This window comes from Tachyglossus aculeatus, chromosome 21 (assembly GCF_015852505.1).
Source record: "Tachyglossus aculeatus isolate mTacAcu1 chromosome 21, mTacAcu1.pri, whole genome shotgun sequence".
NCBI lineage: Eukaryota > Metazoa > Chordata > Mammalia > Monotremata > Tachyglossidae > Tachyglossus > Tachyglossus aculeatus.
Genome location: NC_052086.1, coordinates 47,153,308 through 47,174,041, shown reverse-complemented (window position 1 = coordinate 47,174,041; position 20,734 = coordinate 47,153,308). Strand labels below are relative to the sequence as shown.

At 47.4% G+C, this 20,734-nt stretch overlaps 1 protein-coding gene across 3 annotated transcripts in view; it reads left to right on the top strand.

Annotated features, from left to right (window-relative positions):
• Positions 1-19,946, top strand: part of LOC119942307 (katanin interacting protein) — a 174,122-nt gene extending 154,176 nt beyond the window's left edge. For 2 of the 3 annotated variants that reach the window (XM_038763019.1, XM_038763017.1), the window contains exons 25-29: positions 330-469; positions 7,081-7,182; positions 11,478-11,638; positions 11,800-11,888; positions 17,438-19,946. In XM_038763019.1, coding sequence (XP_038618947.1) covers positions 330-469; positions 7,081-7,182; positions 11,478-11,638; positions 11,800-11,888; positions 17,438-17,496 — 551 coding nt within the window. In that variant the 3' untranslated portion in view covers positions 17,497-19,946. The remainder of the gene's footprint in view (positions 1-329; positions 470-7,080; positions 7,183-11,477; positions 11,639-11,799; positions 11,889-17,437) is intronic. The other variant, XM_038763018.1, reaches the window with a different exon arrangement.
• Positions 19,947-20,734: the final 788 nt, after the last annotated feature.

The window sequence follows — 20,734 nt, the reverse complement described above, 5'->3', positions numbered from 1 at the left end:
CTGAGTTTTCAGCTAAACACAATTCTGCCCAGTTTCCTCCAATTTACTATTCCTGAAACAAGTCCACCCCACTCCCTATACACCTACTCCCTTCGCCTTCTTTAATCCCTCATTTTTTTTCTAATTATCTCCCACTTGGCTCCCCAGCTGACCCAATTACCTGATAGGAGCCATAGTTTTAGCTTTTTGGTTCCCCTTCAGCTCTCTGCCCCAACACTCTCCTGAGTCTCTCTGCCAGTGTAATAAAGATTCGCAGAAAGTAGAGATGGGAATATGGCATATAGAGCACTCCATTTGATTTGCAATATTACAACTTAATTGCCCCACAGACATTGCTGCTTTCCCAGACAGTGTTAATACTTTAGAGGGAGTGTGCGGAGACGTCCGAACTCCGGACAAGCTCATCGACCAAGTGAACGACACAAGCGATGGCAGACACATGTGGCTGGCCCCTATCCTCCCCGGATTGGTAAAGATTATTTGTATTTTTTAAAGGTGGGTGGGGAAACTGTCTGCCTTTTGCTTTAGTGATATAATTTATTAGACTATACAAGCCTGAGAAATGCCAGAGTGGGTTACACTGGAGCCTCTTCATTTCGTCTCCGACAGAGGTACGAGAGGTCACTTGGAGAGCCTGTGTAATATCTTTCCTCCTTGAATTAAATCCATATGATTAGAGATGCAGTTCGTACTGTTCCCAAATTTCCCTTGGAATAATAATAATGATGGTATTTGTTAAGCGCTTACTATATGCCAGGTACTGTACTAAGCGCTGGGGTGGATACAGGCATATTAAGGCGGATACAGTCCCTCTCCCATGTGGAACTCACAGTCCCGATCCCCATTTTACAGATGAGGTACCTGAGGCCCAGAGAAGTGAAGATTTCTAGACTGGGAGCCCGTTGTTGGGTAGGGACCTTCTCAATATGTTGCCGACTTGTACTTCCCAGGCGCTTAGTACAGTGCTCTGCTCACAGTAAGCGCTCAATAAATATGATTGAATGAATGAACGAACGAAGTGACTTTCCCAGAATCACACAGCGGAGAAGTGACAGAGACGGGATTAGAACCCATGACCTTCTGATTCCAGGGCCTGTGCTCTAGCCACTACACCATGCTGCTGTAATTGATTGGTTATCTACCTTCCACGAGTCTATCTAAATCTCTTTTGTGCCTTCTCACAACCTTTTTCTTCCCCTTCTGATATCCCCAACTTCCCCTTTAATAACCCCTAACGAACTTGAGAGAGAGAGAGGAGTTTATAGAAGCAGCGTGGCTCAGTGGAAAGAGCCCGGGCTTTGGAGTCCGAGGTCGTGGGTTCAAATCCCGGCTCTGCCAATTGTCAGCTGTGTGACTTTGGGCAAGTCACTTCACTTCTCTGGGCCTCAGTTCCCTCATCTGTAAAATGGGGATTGACTGTAAGCCCTCTGTGGGACAACCTGATCACCTTGTAACCTCCCCAGCGCTTAGAACAGTGCTTTGCACATAGTAAGCGCTTAATAAATGCCATCATTATTATTCTTATAGAAGCCTAAAATTCAAAGGAAGCACTGCCAAAGCTGAAGAGAACTGGAATTGTGCCAACCATCATCAAGCCTGGAGCTTCTAAACAGCACTGAATCAGTCAGTGGTATTTATTGAGCACTTAGTGGGTGCAAAGCATTGTACCAAGCGCTTGGAAAAGTACAGTCTGTCAGAGTTGGTAGATGTGATCCCTGCCCATAGGGAGCTTACAGTCTAATAAATGATGATGGTATTTAAGCGCTTACTATGAGCCAAACACTGTTCTAAGCGCTGGGGTAGAGCCAGGGTGATCAGTTAGTCCCACGTGGGGCTCACAGTCTTGATCCCCATTTTACATAGGAGGTAACTGAGGCTCTGAGAAGTTAAGTGGCTTGCCCAAGGTCACACAGCAGACAAGTGGCAGAGCTGGGATTAGAACCCACGGCCTCTGACTCCCATGCACGGGCTTTTCCCACTAAGCCACACTGCTTTTCTAAACTGTGCACCTCTGTACCTGTATATATGTTTGTACATATTTATTACTCTATTTATTTATTTATTTTACTTGTACATATCTATTCTATTTATTTTATTTTGTTAGTATGTTTGGTTTTGTCTCCCCCTTTTAGACTGTGAGCCCACTGTTGGGTAGGGACTGTCTCTATATGTTGCCAAATTTGTACTTCCCCAAGCACTTAGTACAGTGCTCTGCACACAGTAAGCGCTCAATAAATACGAATTGAAGTTGATGATGATGATGTACCTACTACTGTAGTCCCATACTGAAGACTGAAAATGGCTTCCTCATTCATTCTATTCAGTCGTATTTTACTTGAGCGCTCACCGTGTGCAGATGCTCCTCTACTAAGGCTCTTGGGAAGGCCTCATCACTCCAAGGAGAGACTCCTGCAAAGAGTGCGGTGATATCATGATACTATGATATCATGAGAAGCAGTGGAAAGAGCCCGGGCTTTGGAGTCAGAGGTCATGGGTTTGAATCCCGGCTCCGCCACATGTCTGCTGTGTCACCTTGGGCAAGTCACTTAACTTCACTGAGCTTCAGTTACCTCATCTGTAAAATGAGGATTAAGACTGTGAGCCCTGCGTGGGACAACCTGATCACCTGGTATCCCCCCAGTCGTCTTAGAACAGTGTGCTTTGCACATAGGTAAACGCTTAACAATGCCATCATCATTATCATTATTATTTATATTTCAGACGGTCTCTTGAACACACCTTCTACGGCTCTAAAGTCTAAGCCCAACAAGCAGTAGAGAAACTGCCAGCTTGGGAAGTCAGGGGCATTGGTTCCAACTCCCTGAAGAAGGTCACTAACCGGCAGGCCGAGCCGTGAACAATCAGAGAGCCCCTGACTTGAAGGCAGACCTGCCACGATCTACAAGGAAAAGGAGGCGGTTTGCTGCTTATCATCATCATCATCAGCAATCATATTTATGTGAGCGCTTACTATGTGCAGAGCACTGTACTAAGCGCTTGGGAAGTACAAATTGGCAACATATAGAGACAGTCCCTAACGCGACAGGGTGGGCTCACAGTCTGAAAGGGGGAGACAGAGAACAAAACCAAACATACTAACAAAATAAAATAAATAGATTAGATATGTACAAATAAATAAATAAATAAGATAGAGTAAAAAAATATGTACAAACATATATACATATATATCAGTGGGCTGTGGGGGAAGGGAAGGAGGTAAAGATGGGGGGGGATGGAGAGGGGGGACTGAGGGGGAGAGGAAGGCTGAGGGGGCTCAGTCCTGGGAAGGGCCTCCTGGAGGGAGGGTGATCTCTCAGGCAGGGCTTTGAAGGGAGGAGAGAGAGCTAGCTTGGTGGATGGGCAGAGGGAGGGCATTCCAGGCCCGGGGGATGACGTGGGCCGGGGGTCGACGGCGGGACAGGCGCTAGAACGAGGTACGGTGAGGAGATCAGCGGTGGAGGAGCGGAGGGTGCGGACTGGGCTGTAGAAGGAGAGAAGGGAGGTGAGGTAGGAGGGGGCGAGGGGATGGACAGCCTTGAAGCCCAGCGTGAGGAGTTTCTGCCTGATGCGCAGATTGATTGGTAGCCACTGGAGATTTTTGAGGAGGGGAGTGATATGCCCAGAGCGTTTCTGGACAAAGATAATCCGGGCAGCAGCAGCGTGAAGTATGGATTGAAGTGGAGAGAGACACGAGCATGGGAGATGAGAGAGAAGGCTGATGCAGTAGTCCAGACGGGATAGGATGAGAGCTTGAATGAGCAGGGTAGCGGTTGGGATGGAGAGGAAGGGGCGGATCTTGGCAATGTTGTGGAGCTGAGACCGGCAGGTTTTGGTCACGGCTTGGATGTGAGGGGTGAATGAGATTAGAAGTTTTTTCCTCCTCGATTTATGGAACCCGGAGGAGATGCCATAGTACCGGAAAGATGCCTTCAGCGCCGTCATTTTCAAGAGGATAGACAGACAGGAATAATGCAGTAACTACGGTGGTACCTCAATGCTCCCCCTTGCTGGCAAGAGTCTAGCCAGGGTCGTGGACAGCTATTGAAATACACCATTAGCTGTTTCTGCCCAGATTGTCAGTGTGGCTTGAGATAATAATAATAATGGCATTTATTAAGCGCTTACTATGTGCAAAGCACTGTTCTAAGTGCTGGGGAGGTTACAAGGTGATCAGGTTGTCCCATGGGGGGCTCACAGGCTTCATCCCCATTTTACAGATAAGGGAACTGAGGCACAGAGAAGTGAAGTGACTTGCCCAAAGTCACACAGCCGACAATTCAATCAATCGTATTTATTGAGGGCTTACTGTGTGCAGAGCACTGGACTAAGCGCTTGGGAAGTACAAGTTGGCAACATATAGAGACAGTCCCTACCCAACAGTGGGCTCACAGTCTAGAAGGGGGAGACAGAGGACAAAACTAAACATATTAACAAAATAAAATAAATAGAATAGATATGTACAAGTAACATAAATAAATAGAGTAATAAATATGTACATACATATATACAGGTGCTGTGGGGAAGGGAAGGAGGTAAGACGGGGGGATGGGAGGGGGACGAGGGGAGAGGAAGGAGGGGGCTCAGTCTGGGAAGGCCTCCTAGTCAGTGTGGCACTGTACTTGGTCTTTGCACTGTCACGTACAGGAGAAATGCAAGGAGCAGCAATAGAGAAACAGTATCGCCTAGTGGAAAGGGCGCAGACCTGGGTTCTAATCCTGACTCCGCCACTGTGTGACCTTGGAGCAAGTCGCTTAACTTCTCTGTTCCTGTTACCTCATCTGCAAAATGGAGATTAAGACTGTGAGCCGCATGTGGGACAGGGAATGTGCCTAACCTGATTAGCTTTTATAGACCCCAGTGCTTAATACAGTGCCTGGTAATAATAATAGTGATGGCATTCATTAAGTGCTTACTATGTGCAAAGCACTGTTCTAAGCGCTGGGGAAGTTACAAGGTGATCAGGTTGTCCCACGTGGGGCTCACAGTCTTAATCCCCATTTTACAGATGAGGTAACTGAGGCCCAGAGAAGTGAAGTGACTTGCCCAAAGTCACACAGCTGACAATTGGCGGAGCCGGGGTTTGAACCCATGACCTCTGACTCCAAAGCCCATGCTCTTTTCCACTGAGCCAAGCTGGTACATAGTAAGCACTTGACAAATACCATAATAAAGAACACAACTCTAATGCTTTCACTACATTTCAGTCTATATTTCATTCATTCATTCAGTCGTATCTATTGAGCGGTTACTGTGCGCAGAGCATTGTACTAAGCACTTGGGAAGTACAAGTTGGTGACATATAGAGACGGTCCCTACCCAACAACGGGCTCGCAGTCTAGAAGGGGGAGACAGACAACAAAACAAAACATGTGGATGGGTGTCAAGTCGTCAGAATAAATAGAAGTAAAGGTAGATGCACATCATTAACAAAATAAATAGAATAGTAAATATGGACAAGTAAAATAGAGTAATAAAACTGTACAAACATATATACAGGTGCTGTGGGGAGGGGAAGGAGGTAAGGCGGGAGGGATGGGGAGGGGGAGAGGAAGGAGGGGGCTCAGTCTGGGAAGGCCTCCTGGACACAATTAGTAGATAAATGACTCTGCCTGCATTGATATATTCATCAAGGTTCTCAGATTATTCCATTTTGGCATATCTCCAAGCCTGAGTATGTACTTACCCTGTTCTTGTGGGATTTGGTGAACAATTCTGTGTTCACCCTGACCGGGCCTCTCTTTTATTTTGTCAACTTCAGAGTTAATAAACTTGCCACTTACCTGCTGTGTGGCCTTGGGCAAGTCACCTAACTTCTCTGTGCCTCAGTTTCCTCACCTGTAAAATGGGGATTCAATGCCTGTTCTCCCTCCACCTTAGTCTGTGAGCCCCATGAGAGACTGCCTCTATCCTGGTTATCTTGTATCTACCCAGCCCTTAGTACAGTGCTAATTATAATAACGATGGCATTTATTAAGCGCTTACTATGTGCAAAGCAATGTTCTAAGCACTGGGCACAGTTCTATGGTAAGTGCTTAACAAATACCACTATTATTACTATTAATAATATTATTGATAGTAAGCATCCCTTGGGGCTGCATTGATGATTCAACTGAAGGCAGCTGCAGGAGACTAAAACATTTGGAGAAAAAAGTCAACTTTTGAAAGAAAAGAAATACAATAATGTGGTGACATCGCTATAATTTGTCCCCGTGGCAACAAGTGAATGTCAGTGTCTTAAGCGGAGTATGGAGCCGCAAACAGCTGCATAGTTTTTCAGATTACTATTATTTATGTTCAGTAGTGAATCATTTTTATTTATCTAACGATACACTTTTTTATTGTTTAGCTCAAAGAGGAAAAGTATCATAAAAGACCAGCTGAGGGAATGGGCCCCCAAAAGCCAATAAGTCCTTCCAGCCTGTCTTAAATTGTTTAATTGACTTGGCACTCAAAAGTGTTCATCATCGCACTCGTAAATCATCCAGGCCTGCTTCTGTAATGCACGCTCCTGTTTAAACTTAATTTATGAGGTCTGGAGAAAGGAATAGGAACGATAAACCCGGGCCAAAATGGAGGAGATTTGACTTTGCGAGGATTTTCCTTTTCTGCTAGAGATAGATATTCACTGAGCCCCATTCAGCTCTGGGCTCTTCAGGCACGTTTGGCGAATGGCCACGGTGCCAGGCGAGGCAGACCAGAGGTGGATTACAAATTGGATCTGAATAATAAGGGGAAATGTGGGAACCCGAAAGAATAGCTGCCAAACAGCCAGATCAGCATAAAGCGGTGCTATGCCGTTGTTACAGAATGCAGCCAACCAAGAAAAAAGCTGAATATCTGTTCCAGAAAGATTAAAAAATGCAAAATTAAACCTGTGGCAAAAAAGCATCACAACCATTCAAGGTTCTTGAAACCCTACAGCGAGATAGGTGTTGGTGTTGCTTAATATCGACCCCACTCCAGTTTTTTTTAATCTTTCCTTCCTTTTTTTGATTTTGTATAGTTTTTGTAGGGTAACTTTAGTTAATATATTTTTTGTTACCAAACATGCCTATTAAAATGATTTCTTTCCTCTGACAGGTGAATAGGGTTTATGTTATTTTTGATCTGCCCACCACAGTGTCAATGATCAAATTGTGGAATTACGCCAAGACACCCCATAGAGGAGTGAAAGAATTTGGTGTAAGTACTTGTTTATTTATTTAGTTATTTATTTATTTAATTTACTTGTACATATCTATTCTATTTATTTTATTTTGTTAATATGTTTTGTTTTGTTCTCTGTCTCCCCCTTCTAGACTGTGAGCCCGCTGTTGGGTAGGGACTGTCTCTATATGTTGCCAACTTGTACTTCCCAAGCGCTTAGTACAGTGCTCTGCACACAGTAGCGCTCAATAAATACGATTGATGATGATGATGATGACCGTCTCTATATGTTGCCAACTTGTACTTCCCAAGCGCTTAGTACAGTGCTCTGCACGCGGTAAGCGCTCAATAAATACGATTAATTGATTGTTGGGATTGAGGGTTTTTTGAGGTGGTCAGGCTTGCTCCTAATTAGCCCCTTGATAATTGAAATCTGGCCCAGTTTGATTTATTTCCACTAGTTGCAACAGTAAAAGCAAATCTCTAGTGTCTGAGCCTGTGAGACTTCCATGGAGTTGTTGCGTTTTGGGGGAGAAATGTCCACTGTGGGGTAGGGACCGTCTCTATATGTTGCCAACTTGTACTTCCCAAGCGCTTAGTCCAGTGCTCTGCACACAGTAAGCGCTCAATAAATACGATTGATTGATTGATTGTTGGGATTGAGGGTTTTTTGAGGTGGTCAGGCTTGCTCCTAATTAGCCCCTTGATAATTGAAATCAGTCACAGTTTGATGTATTTCCCCTAGTTCATTCATTCATTGTTTCAACCGTATTTATTGAGCGCTTACTGTGTGCAGAGTACTGTACTAAGCACTTGGGAAGTACAAGTTGGCAACATCTAGAGACGGTCCCTACCCAACAGTGGGCTCACAGTCTAGAAACAGTAAAAGCAAATCTCTAATATCTGAGCCTGTGAGACTTCCAGGGAGTTGTGTTTTGGGGGAGAAATGTCCGCTGTGGAGTAGGGACCGTCTCTATATGTTGCCAACTTGTACTTCCCAAGTGCTTAGTACAGTGCTCTGCACACAGTAAGCGCTCAATAAATACGATTGAATGAATGAATGAAAAAACAGCCTTTCATTAGGATACAGTTCCAAGGGTGTTGAGACCATTGGATCAATACGTAGCCGACCTCTGTTTTCAAAGACGATGCCTCTTGGTGATCAGAGTACACCCTGTTGCTCCGTGGTGGCCAAAATGTCCAGTTCAAATCCGACAACCCCTTTCATAAGGCACAAACCATCAAGCTGGTATTCCTGCCCCATTTTTGGTTTTTGATCTGTCTTTTCACAGTTTCTGATTTTTACATGCCCGCCTGGGTCTGTTTACCATTCCTGTCTGCCATTAGTCCACAGCTGACATTGTTGGAGATGGGATTTCATTATGTCTATAAAATGTTTCTTCTGCCCTCCTTGCGTATGGCATCACTACTTCGGTTCACTTTGCAGCAACCACAAGTGTATCCATTCTCCTTTCATCTTGCCAGCGAAGCTGTGTTACGATAAGCATTGCTTTAATGCCAGCCAGCCGACTGCATTTCAGAATCTTATTGTACGTAGCTAACGCTGAGGAAATTGCTAAAGATGGCAAAATGGCAATGCTCGGTGTATTCTGCGAAGGTTTTTCTAATGCTGTCCAAGATGCAGTGGGGGCAATGCATCCTAGAGCTTTTAGACACTCCAGGCGTACCTGCAGATGGGTGAATGCCTCCAGGCTGTGGCCCACAGCCACCCAGCAGGACTGCACCCTCTTTAAGGCGTAAGCCTTGCCAAATTGCCGGTCTTTCGAAGTTTTGGGTTGAGTGGAGCAGACTGCCTATTTTATCAAGATTGGACTTAGCCTGAGTCATTTAGTATCCTGAAAATGTGCTCCTTGCTATATTATTCATCATCATCATCATCATCAATCGTATTTATTGAGCGCTTACTATGTTCAGAGCCCTGTACTAAGCGCTTGGGAAGTACAAATTGGCAACCTATAGAGACAGTCCCTACCCAACAGTGGGCTCACAGTCTAAAAGGGGAAGACAGAGAACAAAACCAAACATACTAATAAAATAAATAGAATAGATATGTACAAGTAAAATAAATAAATAAATAAATAGAGTAATAAATATGTACAAACATGTATACATATATACAGGTATATATATACACATATATACATATATTCAGTAGTCAGCCCCAAAGGACTCTGGGCCAAATCTTGCCAGTAAAGTCACGAGATGCCACCAGAGTTTCCGCAGTTGGCCTTTTTAGACGTCAGGGGTTCAAATCCCGGCTCCACCAACTGTCAGCTGTGTGACTTCGGGCAAGTCACTCAACTTCTCTGTGCCTCAGTTACCTCATTTGTAAAATGGGGATTGAAACTGTGAGCCCCCACATGGGACAACCTGATCACCTTGTAACCTCCCCAGCTCTTAGAGCAGTGCTTTGCACATAGTAAGCGCTTAACAAATACCATGATCATTGTTATTATTATTATTTTCGGCTTTCCTGAGTACTCCAATTCTGAGTAGCAGAATTGACCTCATTGAGCGCCACTCCCTGTTACAATAATCCCTTAGATTCTTAGCCAGAAATCTCAGGATCTGAGGGACCCTTGCTATCTATCTCGAACCACATTTGTTGCAGCAGGGAGGGCTAGCCAGTGCTAAAGACCAATCTTTCTCCCACTCTGCATTTCCTCTTGCCTTCAAGACATATCTACTTGGCTATCCTCAAACTTAACATGTCTAAAACAAAGCTGCATATCTTCCCACCCAAGCCCGGCTTTCCCCCTGATTTTCCCATCACTGTAGATGGCACCGCCGTCCTTCCTGTCTCACGAGCCCTTAACCTTGGTGTTGTCCTTGACTCCACTCTCGCATTCAGCCCACATATTCAAGCCATCACTAAATCCTCAGGTCCCACCTTCCAAACATCCCTAAAATCCGCCCTTTCCTCTCCATCCAGACAGCTACCACGATCACTTATCCTTTCCCAAGTGAATTAATACACTACTGACCTCCCAGCCTCCTGTCTTTCCCCACTCCAGTACCGTACTTCACTCTGCTGCCCGGATTAGAGAAGCAGCGTGGCTCAGTGGAAAGAGCCCGGGCTTTGGAGTCAGAGGTCAGGGGTTCAAATCCCGGCTCCACCGCGAGTCTGCTGTATGACCTTGGGCAAGTCACTTAACTTCTCTGAGCCTCAGTTCCCTCATCTGTAAAAATGGGGATTAAGACTGTGAGCCCCACGTGGGACAACATGATCACATTGTAGCCCCCCCAGCGCTTAGAACAGTGCTTTGCACATAGTAAGTGCTTAACAAATGCCATTATTATTATTGTTTTTCTACAAAAACGTTTGGGACATGTCACCCTGCTCATCAAAAAACTCCAGTGGTTGACCATCCACCTCCGCAGCAAACAAAACCTCCTCACCATTGGCTTAAATGCATTCCAATACCTTGCCCCCACCTACCTCACCTCACTACTCTCCTTCAATCCAGCCCACACACTTGGTTCCTCTAGTGCTAACCTTCTCACTGGGCCTCGATCTCACCTGTCTTGCCACCGACCCCTGGCCCCTGTCTTGCCTCCGGCCTGGAACGCCGTCCCTCCTCAAATCCTCTCCTCAGCTTCAAAGCCTTTTCCAAGGCACACCTCCTCAAAGAGGCCTTCCCAGACTAAGCCCCACCTTTCCTCTTCTCCCTTCTGCATCACCCTGACTTGCTCCCTTTGTTCCTTCCCCCTCCCAGCCCCACTGCACTTAGGTTATATCTGTAATTTCGTTTATTTGTATTGATGCCTGCCTCCCTCCGCCCCCAGACTTTAAGCTCGTTGTGGGCAGGGAATGTGTCAGTTTATTGTTGTATTTTACTGTCCCAAGCACGTAGTACAGTGCTCTGCACACAGTAAATGCTCATTAAGTACGACTGACTTAATGAATCAGTGGTATTATTTAGTACTTACTGTGTGCAGAGAGCTGTACTAAGCACTTGGGAGAGTCCAGTGCAACAGAGGTTGGGGACACTTTCCCTGTTTCAATGAGTTTACAACCTAGAGGATGAACTTACAGTGTAGAGGACACTCTTTTAGATTGTGAGCCCACTGTTGGGTAGGGACTGTCTCTATATGTTGCCAACTTGTACTTCCCAAGCGCTTAGTACAGTGCTCTGCACACAGTAAGCGCTCAATACATACGATTGATTGATTGATTACCGATGGCCCTGAGAGTGGGTAGAAGATAGATACAGGCAGCCAACCTCCCACCTGAGCAGCCTTGTTCTTGGCCAGTTAATTTTCTCAAATGGCCAGGATTGCCGTTTACCATCGTCGCCTTTTCTTTGTAGCTTCTCGTGGATGACTTGTTAGTGTACAATGGAATCCTGGACATGGTCAGCCATATCGTGCGGGGCATCTTACCAACCTGCGACCCTACTGTCCCGTACCACACCATCCTTTTCACAGAGGATGAGGAGATCTGCTACAGAGAGAAGTACACCATTATCAGGTGAGCCGGCCTTCCCCAAAAGCCACAATTTTACGTGGGGGGGAAAGCCCTCCCCCAAAGTTGGCTTCAGCAACGTGGATTCTGAATATCAAAGAGAATTGATTGCAACATTCTGGCCCGGAAGGCTGATTGAATCATCCTCTGTTTCCTTACTTCCTTAGCAATCACGTAGAGGATCAGGATGTCCGGATGATGAATGAAAATCAAATTGTTACCAACTCCAAAAAGAAGCAAACCACCGTCGACCCAGGTCAGTTTCATTTGTCTCCCTACAGCATCCTGTCTTCTTTCTGAAAAATAAAGGACGAGACAGACCCCTTTTCCCTCAGCTGCACCATCTTGGCATTCAACAGCGTGATCCCCTAGGAAGGGTGACTCCTTCTGAATGTAAAACTGGCCTTCCTTAGGGAGCGGTGTGGGGTGGGTGGGTGACACATTGGAAACGTGCATTTTTCTTCATCCCAAATAGCCTTCAGAAACGGTGTAGCCTAGTGGATAGAGTACAGGTCTGGGTGTCAAAGGACTTCTTATAATAATAATATTCTTTCTAATAATAATAATAATAATAATAATAGCATTTATTAAGTGCTTACTATGTGCAAAGCACTGTTCCAACCGCTGGGGAAGATACAAGGTGATCAGGTTGGCCCACGTGGGGCTCACAGTCTTCATCCCCATTTTACAGATGAGGTAACTGAGGCACAGAGAAGTGAAGTGACTTGCCCAAAGTCACACAGCTGACAGTCAGCAGAGCTGGGATTTGAACCCATGACTTCTGACTCCAAAGCCCAGGCTCTCTTCCACTGAGCCACGCTGCTTCTCTAATCCTGGCTCCGCCACTTGTCTGCTGTATGACCTTGGGCAAGTCAGTTCACATTTCTGGGCCTCATTCATTCATTCAATCGTATTTATTGAGCGCTTACTGTGTGCAGAGCACTGCCACTAAGCGCTTGGGAAGTACAAGTTGGCAACATATAGAGGCGGTCCCTACCCAACAGTGGGCCTCAGTTACCTCGTCTTTAAAATCATCATCAATCGTATTTATTGAGCGCTTACTGTGTGCAGAGCGCTGTACTAAGCGCTTGGGAAGTACAAGTTGGCAACATATAGAGACAGTCCCTACCCAGTAGTGGGCTCACAGTCTAAAAGGGGGAGACAGAGAGCAAAACCAAACATACCAAGAAAATAAAATAAATAGAATAGATATGTACAAGTAAAATAAATAGAGAAATAAATATGTACATACGTATATACAGGTGCTATGGGGAAGGGAAGGAGGTAAGATGGGGGGGATGGAGAGGGGGACGAGGGGGAGAGGAAGGAAGGGACTCAGTACCAGTTCTCCTTCCTACTTAGTCTGGGTGCCCAGTGCGGGACAGGGCAGTGTCCAACCTAATCGACTTGTACCTACCCCAGTGCTTAGAACAGCGTTTGACACATAGTAAGCGCTTATCAGATACCGTAAAAAAAACCCAAACATGTAAGTGAGGCTTTTCCGGCAGTGACAGCATGGGAGTTTTTGTCCCTTTAAAAGGGAAAACAAGCAGCTTCTGTCTTCCACTTACTCGGGGAAGTTGAAAGAAGCCGGGCCGAGCACAGGGCAGAGCTGAGGAGCCTGGGCTGGGGAAGGCAGGCTGAGGCGGCGGCACTCCAAGAGCCCTGAGAGGAGGGCACATCATCATCAATCGTATTTATTGAGCGCTTACTGTGTGCAGAGCACTGGACTAAGCGCTTGGGAAGTACAAATTGGCAACATATAGAGACAGTCCCTACCCACCAGTGGGACACATGTGACACCGCTGAGCCAGGACCCTCTGGGAAAGCTCTGCTGTTTTGGAAGAGATAAGAGCTCTGGGTCTGTTTAACCCCCCACGCGAATTAGGCCCATTAACGCCTGCCGGGGATTTTCAAATTTGTTGTGGATTAAAGAGATTTCTCACTGCGAGCTAGCTCTTCCTGGGGCTCGGTATCCCGGCATCAAACTAGCCTGCTGTCTTCCCACTTGAAGTCAGGTCGTCTTTTAAGCCTCCCTGACGCCGATTCCCTTCGGTTTCCAGAACGGTACCCGATTCATTCATTCAGTCGTATTGATTGAGCGCTTACTGTGTGCAGAGCACTGTAGTAAGCGCTTGGGAAGTACAAGTTGGCAATGTAGAGACGGTCCCTACCCAACAGCGGGCTCACAGTCTAGAAAGGGGAGACAGACAGCAAAACAAAACATATTAACAAAATAAAATAAATAGAATAGTAAATATGTACAAGTAAAATAGAGTAATAAATATGTACAAACATATATACAGGTGCTGTGGGGAGGGAAGGAGGTAAGGCGGGGGGGATGGGGAGGAAGGGGTACCAGATTCATTCATTCAATCGTATTTATTGAGCGCTTACTGTGTGCAGAGCACTGGACTAAGCACTTGGGAAGTACAAGTTGGCAACATATAGAGACGATCCCTACCCAACAGTGGGCTCACAGTCTAGAAGGGGGAGACAGAGAACAAAACCAAACATATTAACAAAATAAAATAAATAGAATAGTAAATATGTACAAGTAAAATAAATAGAGTAATAAATCTGTACAAACATATATACAGGTGCTGTGGGGAGGGGAAGGAGGTAAGGCTGGGGGATGGGGAGGAGGGGTACCAGATTCATTCATTCAGTCGTATTTATTGAGCGCTTACTGTGTGCAGAGCACTGGACTAAGCGCTTGGGAAGTACAAGTTGGCAACATCTAGAGACGGTCCCTACCCAACAGTGGGCTCACAGTCTAGAGGGGGAGACAGAGAACAAAACAAAACATATTAACAAAGTAAAATAAATAGAATAAATATGTACAAATAAAATGAATAAATAGAGTAATAAATACATACAAACATATATACATATATACAGGTGCTGTGGGGAGGGGAAGGAGGTAAGGCGCGGGGATGGAGAGGGGGAGAGGAAGGAGGGAGCTCAGTGTTGTTGGTGTAGTTCTGCTTGCTGACAGAGGGATGACTACATCAGTCAATCAATCAATCGTATTTATTGAGCGCTTACTGTGTGCAGAGCACTGTACTAAACGCTTGGGAAGTACAAGTTGGCAACATATAGAGATGGTCCCTACCCAACAGTGGGCTCACAGACTACATGAGAACTTTAGTTCCTTTCTAGCCCAAGGAGTTCACATCTTGACACCCTCCTCTCCCCAGTTGTCATGACTTCCTGGTTCCAGTTGGTCATCAGGGAGACTAAAGGAAGGGTGACCCCTTCTTACATCGGAACCCCGGATTCAGGGGCTCTGTGAGATTCAAATTTGAAAAAGAGGAACCAGCTCCCCCTGAATCCAGCTTCTGACGGGGGCTGTGTACCTCTTCCCCCTTCCCTGATGACCAAGAAGGAGCATTCACCCTCCATGGCGGCCAAGCCATTGCCGCACTTCAGCGCGGGCCTAACTCCTCCTTCTCCGTCTTCCCTTGCCTTCTCTCCATTTCTGGTGGACCTGCTGTTTACTTCCGTAGAGTTTTCTGTCAACTTGTTCCACAAACTAACCCCCATGACTCTGCAATCTGGAGGAAATTGCTCTGCTGGAAATGCGCTTTGGAAGGCAATTTCTTAAATTTTCACCAATGGCCTAGTTCTTTGAGCCGCCGCCTGTGGGATCAGCCAATCTGCCTTAATGGAAACAAACCCCTTGAATACTCATCCCACTATGTGGTCACCTCTCGCCCTCCTCTACTCTCATTTAAACCGGTTTGCCTGCAATTTGTTTCCCGCGCCCTAACCCTCTTCTTGATTTTCCCGACTGTTCCCTGACAATCCCCCTTTTCCTCTGAGGTCTGGGGCTCCGCAGCCCATTCCCTAACCCTCCTCTTGATTTTCCCGACTGTTCCCTGACAATCCCCCTTTTCCTCTGGGCTCTGGGGCTCCGCAGCCCATTCCCTAACCCCTCTTGATTTTCCCGACTGTTCCCTGACAATCCCCCTTTTCCTCTGGGCTCTGGGGCTCCGCAGCCCATTCCCTAACCCTCCTCTTGATTTTCCCGACTGTTCCCTGACAATCCCCCTTTTCCTCTGGGCTCTGGGGCTCCGCAGCCCATTCCCTAACCCTCCTCTTGATTTTCCCGACTGTTCCCTGACAATCCCCCTTTCCCTCTGGGCTCTGGGGCTCCGCAGCCTATTCCCTAACCCTCCTCTTGATTTTCCCGACTGTTCCCTGACAATCCCCCTTTTCCTCTGGGGTCTGGGGCTCCGCAGCCCATTCCTTAACCCTCTTCTTGATTTTCCCGACTGTTCCCTGACAATCCCCCTTTTCCTCTGGGCTCTGGGGCTCTGCAGCCCATTCCCTAATCCTCCTCTTGATTTTCCCAACTGTTCCCTGATAATCCCCCTTTTCCTCTGGGCTCTGGGGCTCCGCAGCCCATTCTTTAACCCTCCTCTTGATTTTCCCGACTGTTCCCTGACAAGCCCCCTTTCCCTCTAGGCTCTGGGGCTCCGCAGCCCATTCTCTAACCCTCCTCTTGATTTTCCCGACTGTTCCCTGACAATCCCCCTTTTCCTCTGGGCTCTGGGGCTCCGCAGCCCATTCCCATCCTCCGTTAGGCAGAAGCCTGGCTCCAAGCACAGAGAACATCCCCCGCTTCCTGATGGATCGATGGCTCTTTTCAAAATGAGCCTTTCCTAGTGAACCTTGATTGCCCCGAGGCTGGATGTGGGCAGAGCCCAGAAAGAACATTCTTGACTCTCCTAATTGTCCTTCTCATCCTCACTGCGTATTAAAGCCTGGCTATTCCTCCAGTTTTCAGTTTGGACCAGTTAGTTTTCGGCTGGCCCGTTGCTTGTCTGATACAGATAAGGAAGTGGACACTTTTATGTCTGTTTGCTTTTCATGATAGCACTGAGCCTTCCTTCACTAAGGCTCTTGCTGCCAAGTACTGTGAATGAGGCCCAGTGTCACAGTTATACAGAACTGGTCCTAGGTGTGAGAGCGCCTGGGGAGAAAGCCTCTAGGGTCGGGAGGAATCAGGGCCATGTCTTAGACGACCGAGCACGAGCCTGAGAGTCAGAAGGTAATGGATTCTAATCCCGGCTCCACCACTTGTCTGCTGTGTGACCTTAGGCAAGTCACTTCACCTTCTCTTTGCCTCAGTTACCTCATCTGTAAAATTGGGATTGAGACTGTGAGCTCCACGTGGGATTCGGGACTGTGTCCAACCCAGTTTGCTCGTATCCACCTCAGCGCTTAGTACAGTTCCTGGCACATAGTAAGCACTTACCAAATACAAGAATCATCATCATTATTGCCGCAGAGTAGCCTGTGTGAAGCAGCATGGCCTAGTGGATAGAGCACGGGCCTGAGAGTGAGAAGGACCTTAATCCTGGCTCTGCCATTTGTCTGCTGTGTGACCTTGGATAAGTCACTTCACTTCTCTGGGCCTCAGTTGCCTCATCTGTAAAATGGGGATTTTTTTAAATATTTTTTGATGGCATTTATTAAGTGCTTACTATGTGCAAAGCACTGTTCTAAGCGCTGGGGAGGTTACAAGGTGATCAGGTTGTCCCACAGGGGGCTCACAGCCTTAATCGCCATTTTACAGATGAGGTAACTGAGGCCCGGAGAAGTGAAGTGACTTGCCCAAAGTCACACAGCTGAGCGGGGATTTGAACCCATGACCTCGTACTCCAAAGCCCGGGCTCTTTCCACTGAGCCACGCTGCTTCTTTTTCCTTGGAGCTGATGTTAAAGCACTTGACCCTAAATGTCTTGTCTTCAGCTGTTGGAATTGTGCCTTTCTTTCTTTCTTTCTTTCTTTCTTCAGCCTTACGTCCCAAAACCTGCCTCAGTGAGAAGGAAACGGTGAGGAGGAGACGCCACTAATGGATTGAGGTGGGAAATGGGACCTGGCTCTGCTTGGGTCCTGCAGAATCTTTCCACACAGGAAGACTTGCCTGATGGGCTACTGGGCCAGTGCAGCAGGGGCAGGTTATCCTCTGCTGAACTGTTAAATTCTGGGGCAGTGTTGTCCTGTCCGCGCCTGTCTGCATTTGGGTCTGGTGTTTTCCCAGCTGAAAATCCAGGAGAGGATGGGTAGGAACGAGCCTCGGTTACCCGTGCGACTGACAAGGTGGGAACAAGGAAGCCAGTAGATGGGAGAACAAATTCAGAGGACAGATTGCTTTGGAAAAATACAATAACGGAAACCAAGGAGGAAAGGCCATTCGGGTTGGATTTTTCTAATGGATTTCAGTTTCTCTTCTGTCTAGTCCTCTGAGCCACTGCCGGGGGTGTCTGTGGGATTTGGAGAGCTAGAGAACACTTTGAGAACGATAACGGGCAGTGCCGAGCTGCGGGGAAAACGAACTCTGATGCAAGAGTAGAAAAGGAGCAAGAGGAAAGTGCCTACTCGCACGTACCGATCCTTGGAGAAGAAACTCGGCGAGGCAGAAATGGGGATTGGGGCTCTCGGAACTGAAAAGAGGCCAGGGAACCTGCCCCAGGAAAGGAGCTGTGCAGCCCCACAGTGGAAGCAGGAGCTCAGAACAACTGTGGACTGAATTCTCTTTAAAGTTGCGCTCAGCTCCCCACTTTCGTTAAACTGTAGGGTTTTTTGAGGGGAAAAAAATGGATCGGGAGGGACAAAGTAATTTAGAATAGCCATTGTTTAATACCTGGGAAAACACCCAGCTATATTAGAGGGAAAATGTCCTTCATCCCCATGACCTTTCCCACCCACAGGGCCTAGAGGGAAAGAGAAACATGCCACCCCAGGGCAGGACCCTGCCTCTCTCCCCTCTCCAGCCCACTTGGGGTTCAGAGGGGATTCTGTGGAGTATTAGTAGGAAAGGGAAACTCCAATCTTCCTCCATCAGTCCTGAAGGCTGAGCGTGCACATGGGGATGACTTTGAGGCTCTCCTCCTGAGAGAATGGGAATGCATTCCTTGCTTTCAAACCACCCCCGCTTTATCTTTGTCATCCTCAAATGGTAAGAGCTCCGGCCTGATCCCCAGAATCCTCCCAGTCTACCCAGTTGAGAGAGCTCCTGAGAGAAGCCAGGTTCCAGTCAGCAGAGAGGAAGGGGGACGGGCCTTGCCGAAACTCACCCTCTTGGAGCCAGTCGCAGCCCCGGGCTCAGGCTCAAGGTGGGACGTGCTCTGCCATTAGGTGTTGAGGAAGTGGACATGAAGGCCCCAGATGAGCGAAGGATTCTTTGAAGAGGGGATCCAGCTCCACTCTGAACCATCCGAGGGTTGGCGTCCCTGGCTTCCTTTGATGGGACTGGAGGGGCTCACCGACATCTGGGCAGGTCGGATGGCGCCGAGACCGTTTTCCTGGGAAGTTACTCCTTTGCCACCAGTGGAAGCCTGGGCATCACCCCTTCAGGGGCCCTCCAGGAGGGCCCAGAAACAGCAGCGCATAGCCCCGTTTCATTCGTTTCCAGCGTTCGAGTCCCCCACGTTCGCTTTACCAGCGGTTTGAGCGTCGCCCACCCCCCCACCAACAATGCAAGTGGGACAGGGACCCAGGGGGCCTCCCTCTCCCTCCCTTCTGACATTGTTCCCCTCACCAACAAGGTCTCAGCACACCCCGTCCCTTCCAGTGGGCTAGAAACGAGCCTCAATCCCCAGCCACGCAGTGCTGGCAGCGCTTAAAATACGTCTGTTTCCATCGATGTAACAAGCTCATATTGGGGAACTAATTGGTTTCCCAGTAGTGGGTAATTTCTTGTTCCAAATATTAATCCCTTGTTTTTCTGGCACAGAGCCCAGAGTCAGGCAGTGCACTGTAAAGTGTGTTACTGTGCAACTGAAACCTGAACAAATATTTTACAAGATTTGCAGATTAAATGTAAGCAGCTATGCAAATGTGCTTTTCATTTGCAAGCTGCAGTTGATATTGAAGATAAGGATCCATCCTTTACCCAGGTCGAAAACTCTTGAGGTTCTCCGTTTAGGACGAACATTTCAAACGGCAGAATTTTGAAAGGTTCACCTTTTTACCTCCAAGGAACTTTAGGAATTAAGAGTAGACAGATGTCTACTGTAACTCCTAGGTTAGCAACCGGATCCAGGCCTGCTGTTCGAAAGGGGGCATGAAAATTCTCCAACACGACCATCTGAAAATACACCCGATGGCTTGGTTCCTGCTTCTCTCATTTGTACAGGTCAGAGCTGTCTGAGAAATTGTCTAAAGGCCCGTATGCGCGCCCAGAATCTGTTTACGTTGTGATAACTGTTTGCACCCTGCAGGTTTAGAATAACGCTGTACAGGCACTAACTTGAAAATAGATATGCCTTATTTTTCCAAGGTCAATAAAAGCTGTTCTAGACGTGGGTGTTGTGCTCTGGAATGGGGACCGTATTATGAGGATGAGAACCCAGGACTCCTGCCTGGGCTAGAGTTCTGTCCGTTGGGCCCGTCTGCTCTCCTGGGCGGATCCATCCCCAGCCCCTCAGCTTTTTCCGAGCCGGCGGAAAGGCCGGAATTGCTGCCGGGCTGATATGGATCCCTAAGAGAAGCGGCGTGGCTCAGTGGAAAGAGCACGGGCTTTGGAGTCAGTGGTCGTGGGTTCAAATGCCGGCTCCACCAATTGTCAGCTTTGTGACCTTGGGCAAGTCACTTCTCTGGGCCTCAGCTACCTCATCTGTAAAATGGGGGTTGACTGTGAGCCCCCGTGGGACAACCTGATCACCTTGTATCCCCCCAGCGCTTAGAACAGTGCTTTGCACATAGTAAGCACTTAATAAATGCCATCATTATTATTATTACCCCCAACCGGACTCCCGCCAGGAACTGCCCCTCCCAGCTTAGCCTCTCCCACATGGAGTAAGATGAGGGCCCACCATATAAGTACTTTAAAAGAGTACTTATATGTTTCAAGGCAGCATTGAAACATTCTGCCCTATAAGCCAGGCCCCCGGGACCAGTCCAGCTGAGGCCTGACCAGCTGGGGACAATTCTGGATTTTCAAGAAGGCTCGTCACACTGCCGGCGGGACGGCGTTGACAAACAAATGTCTGAGTCTGGCCTTGCTCACCAGTTCCAGGGAGGTGTGTACCCACCTGCGCTCCATTTCAAACCGCAAGCCATTTCCCCTCCTCTCTCCCCCACCTCCCC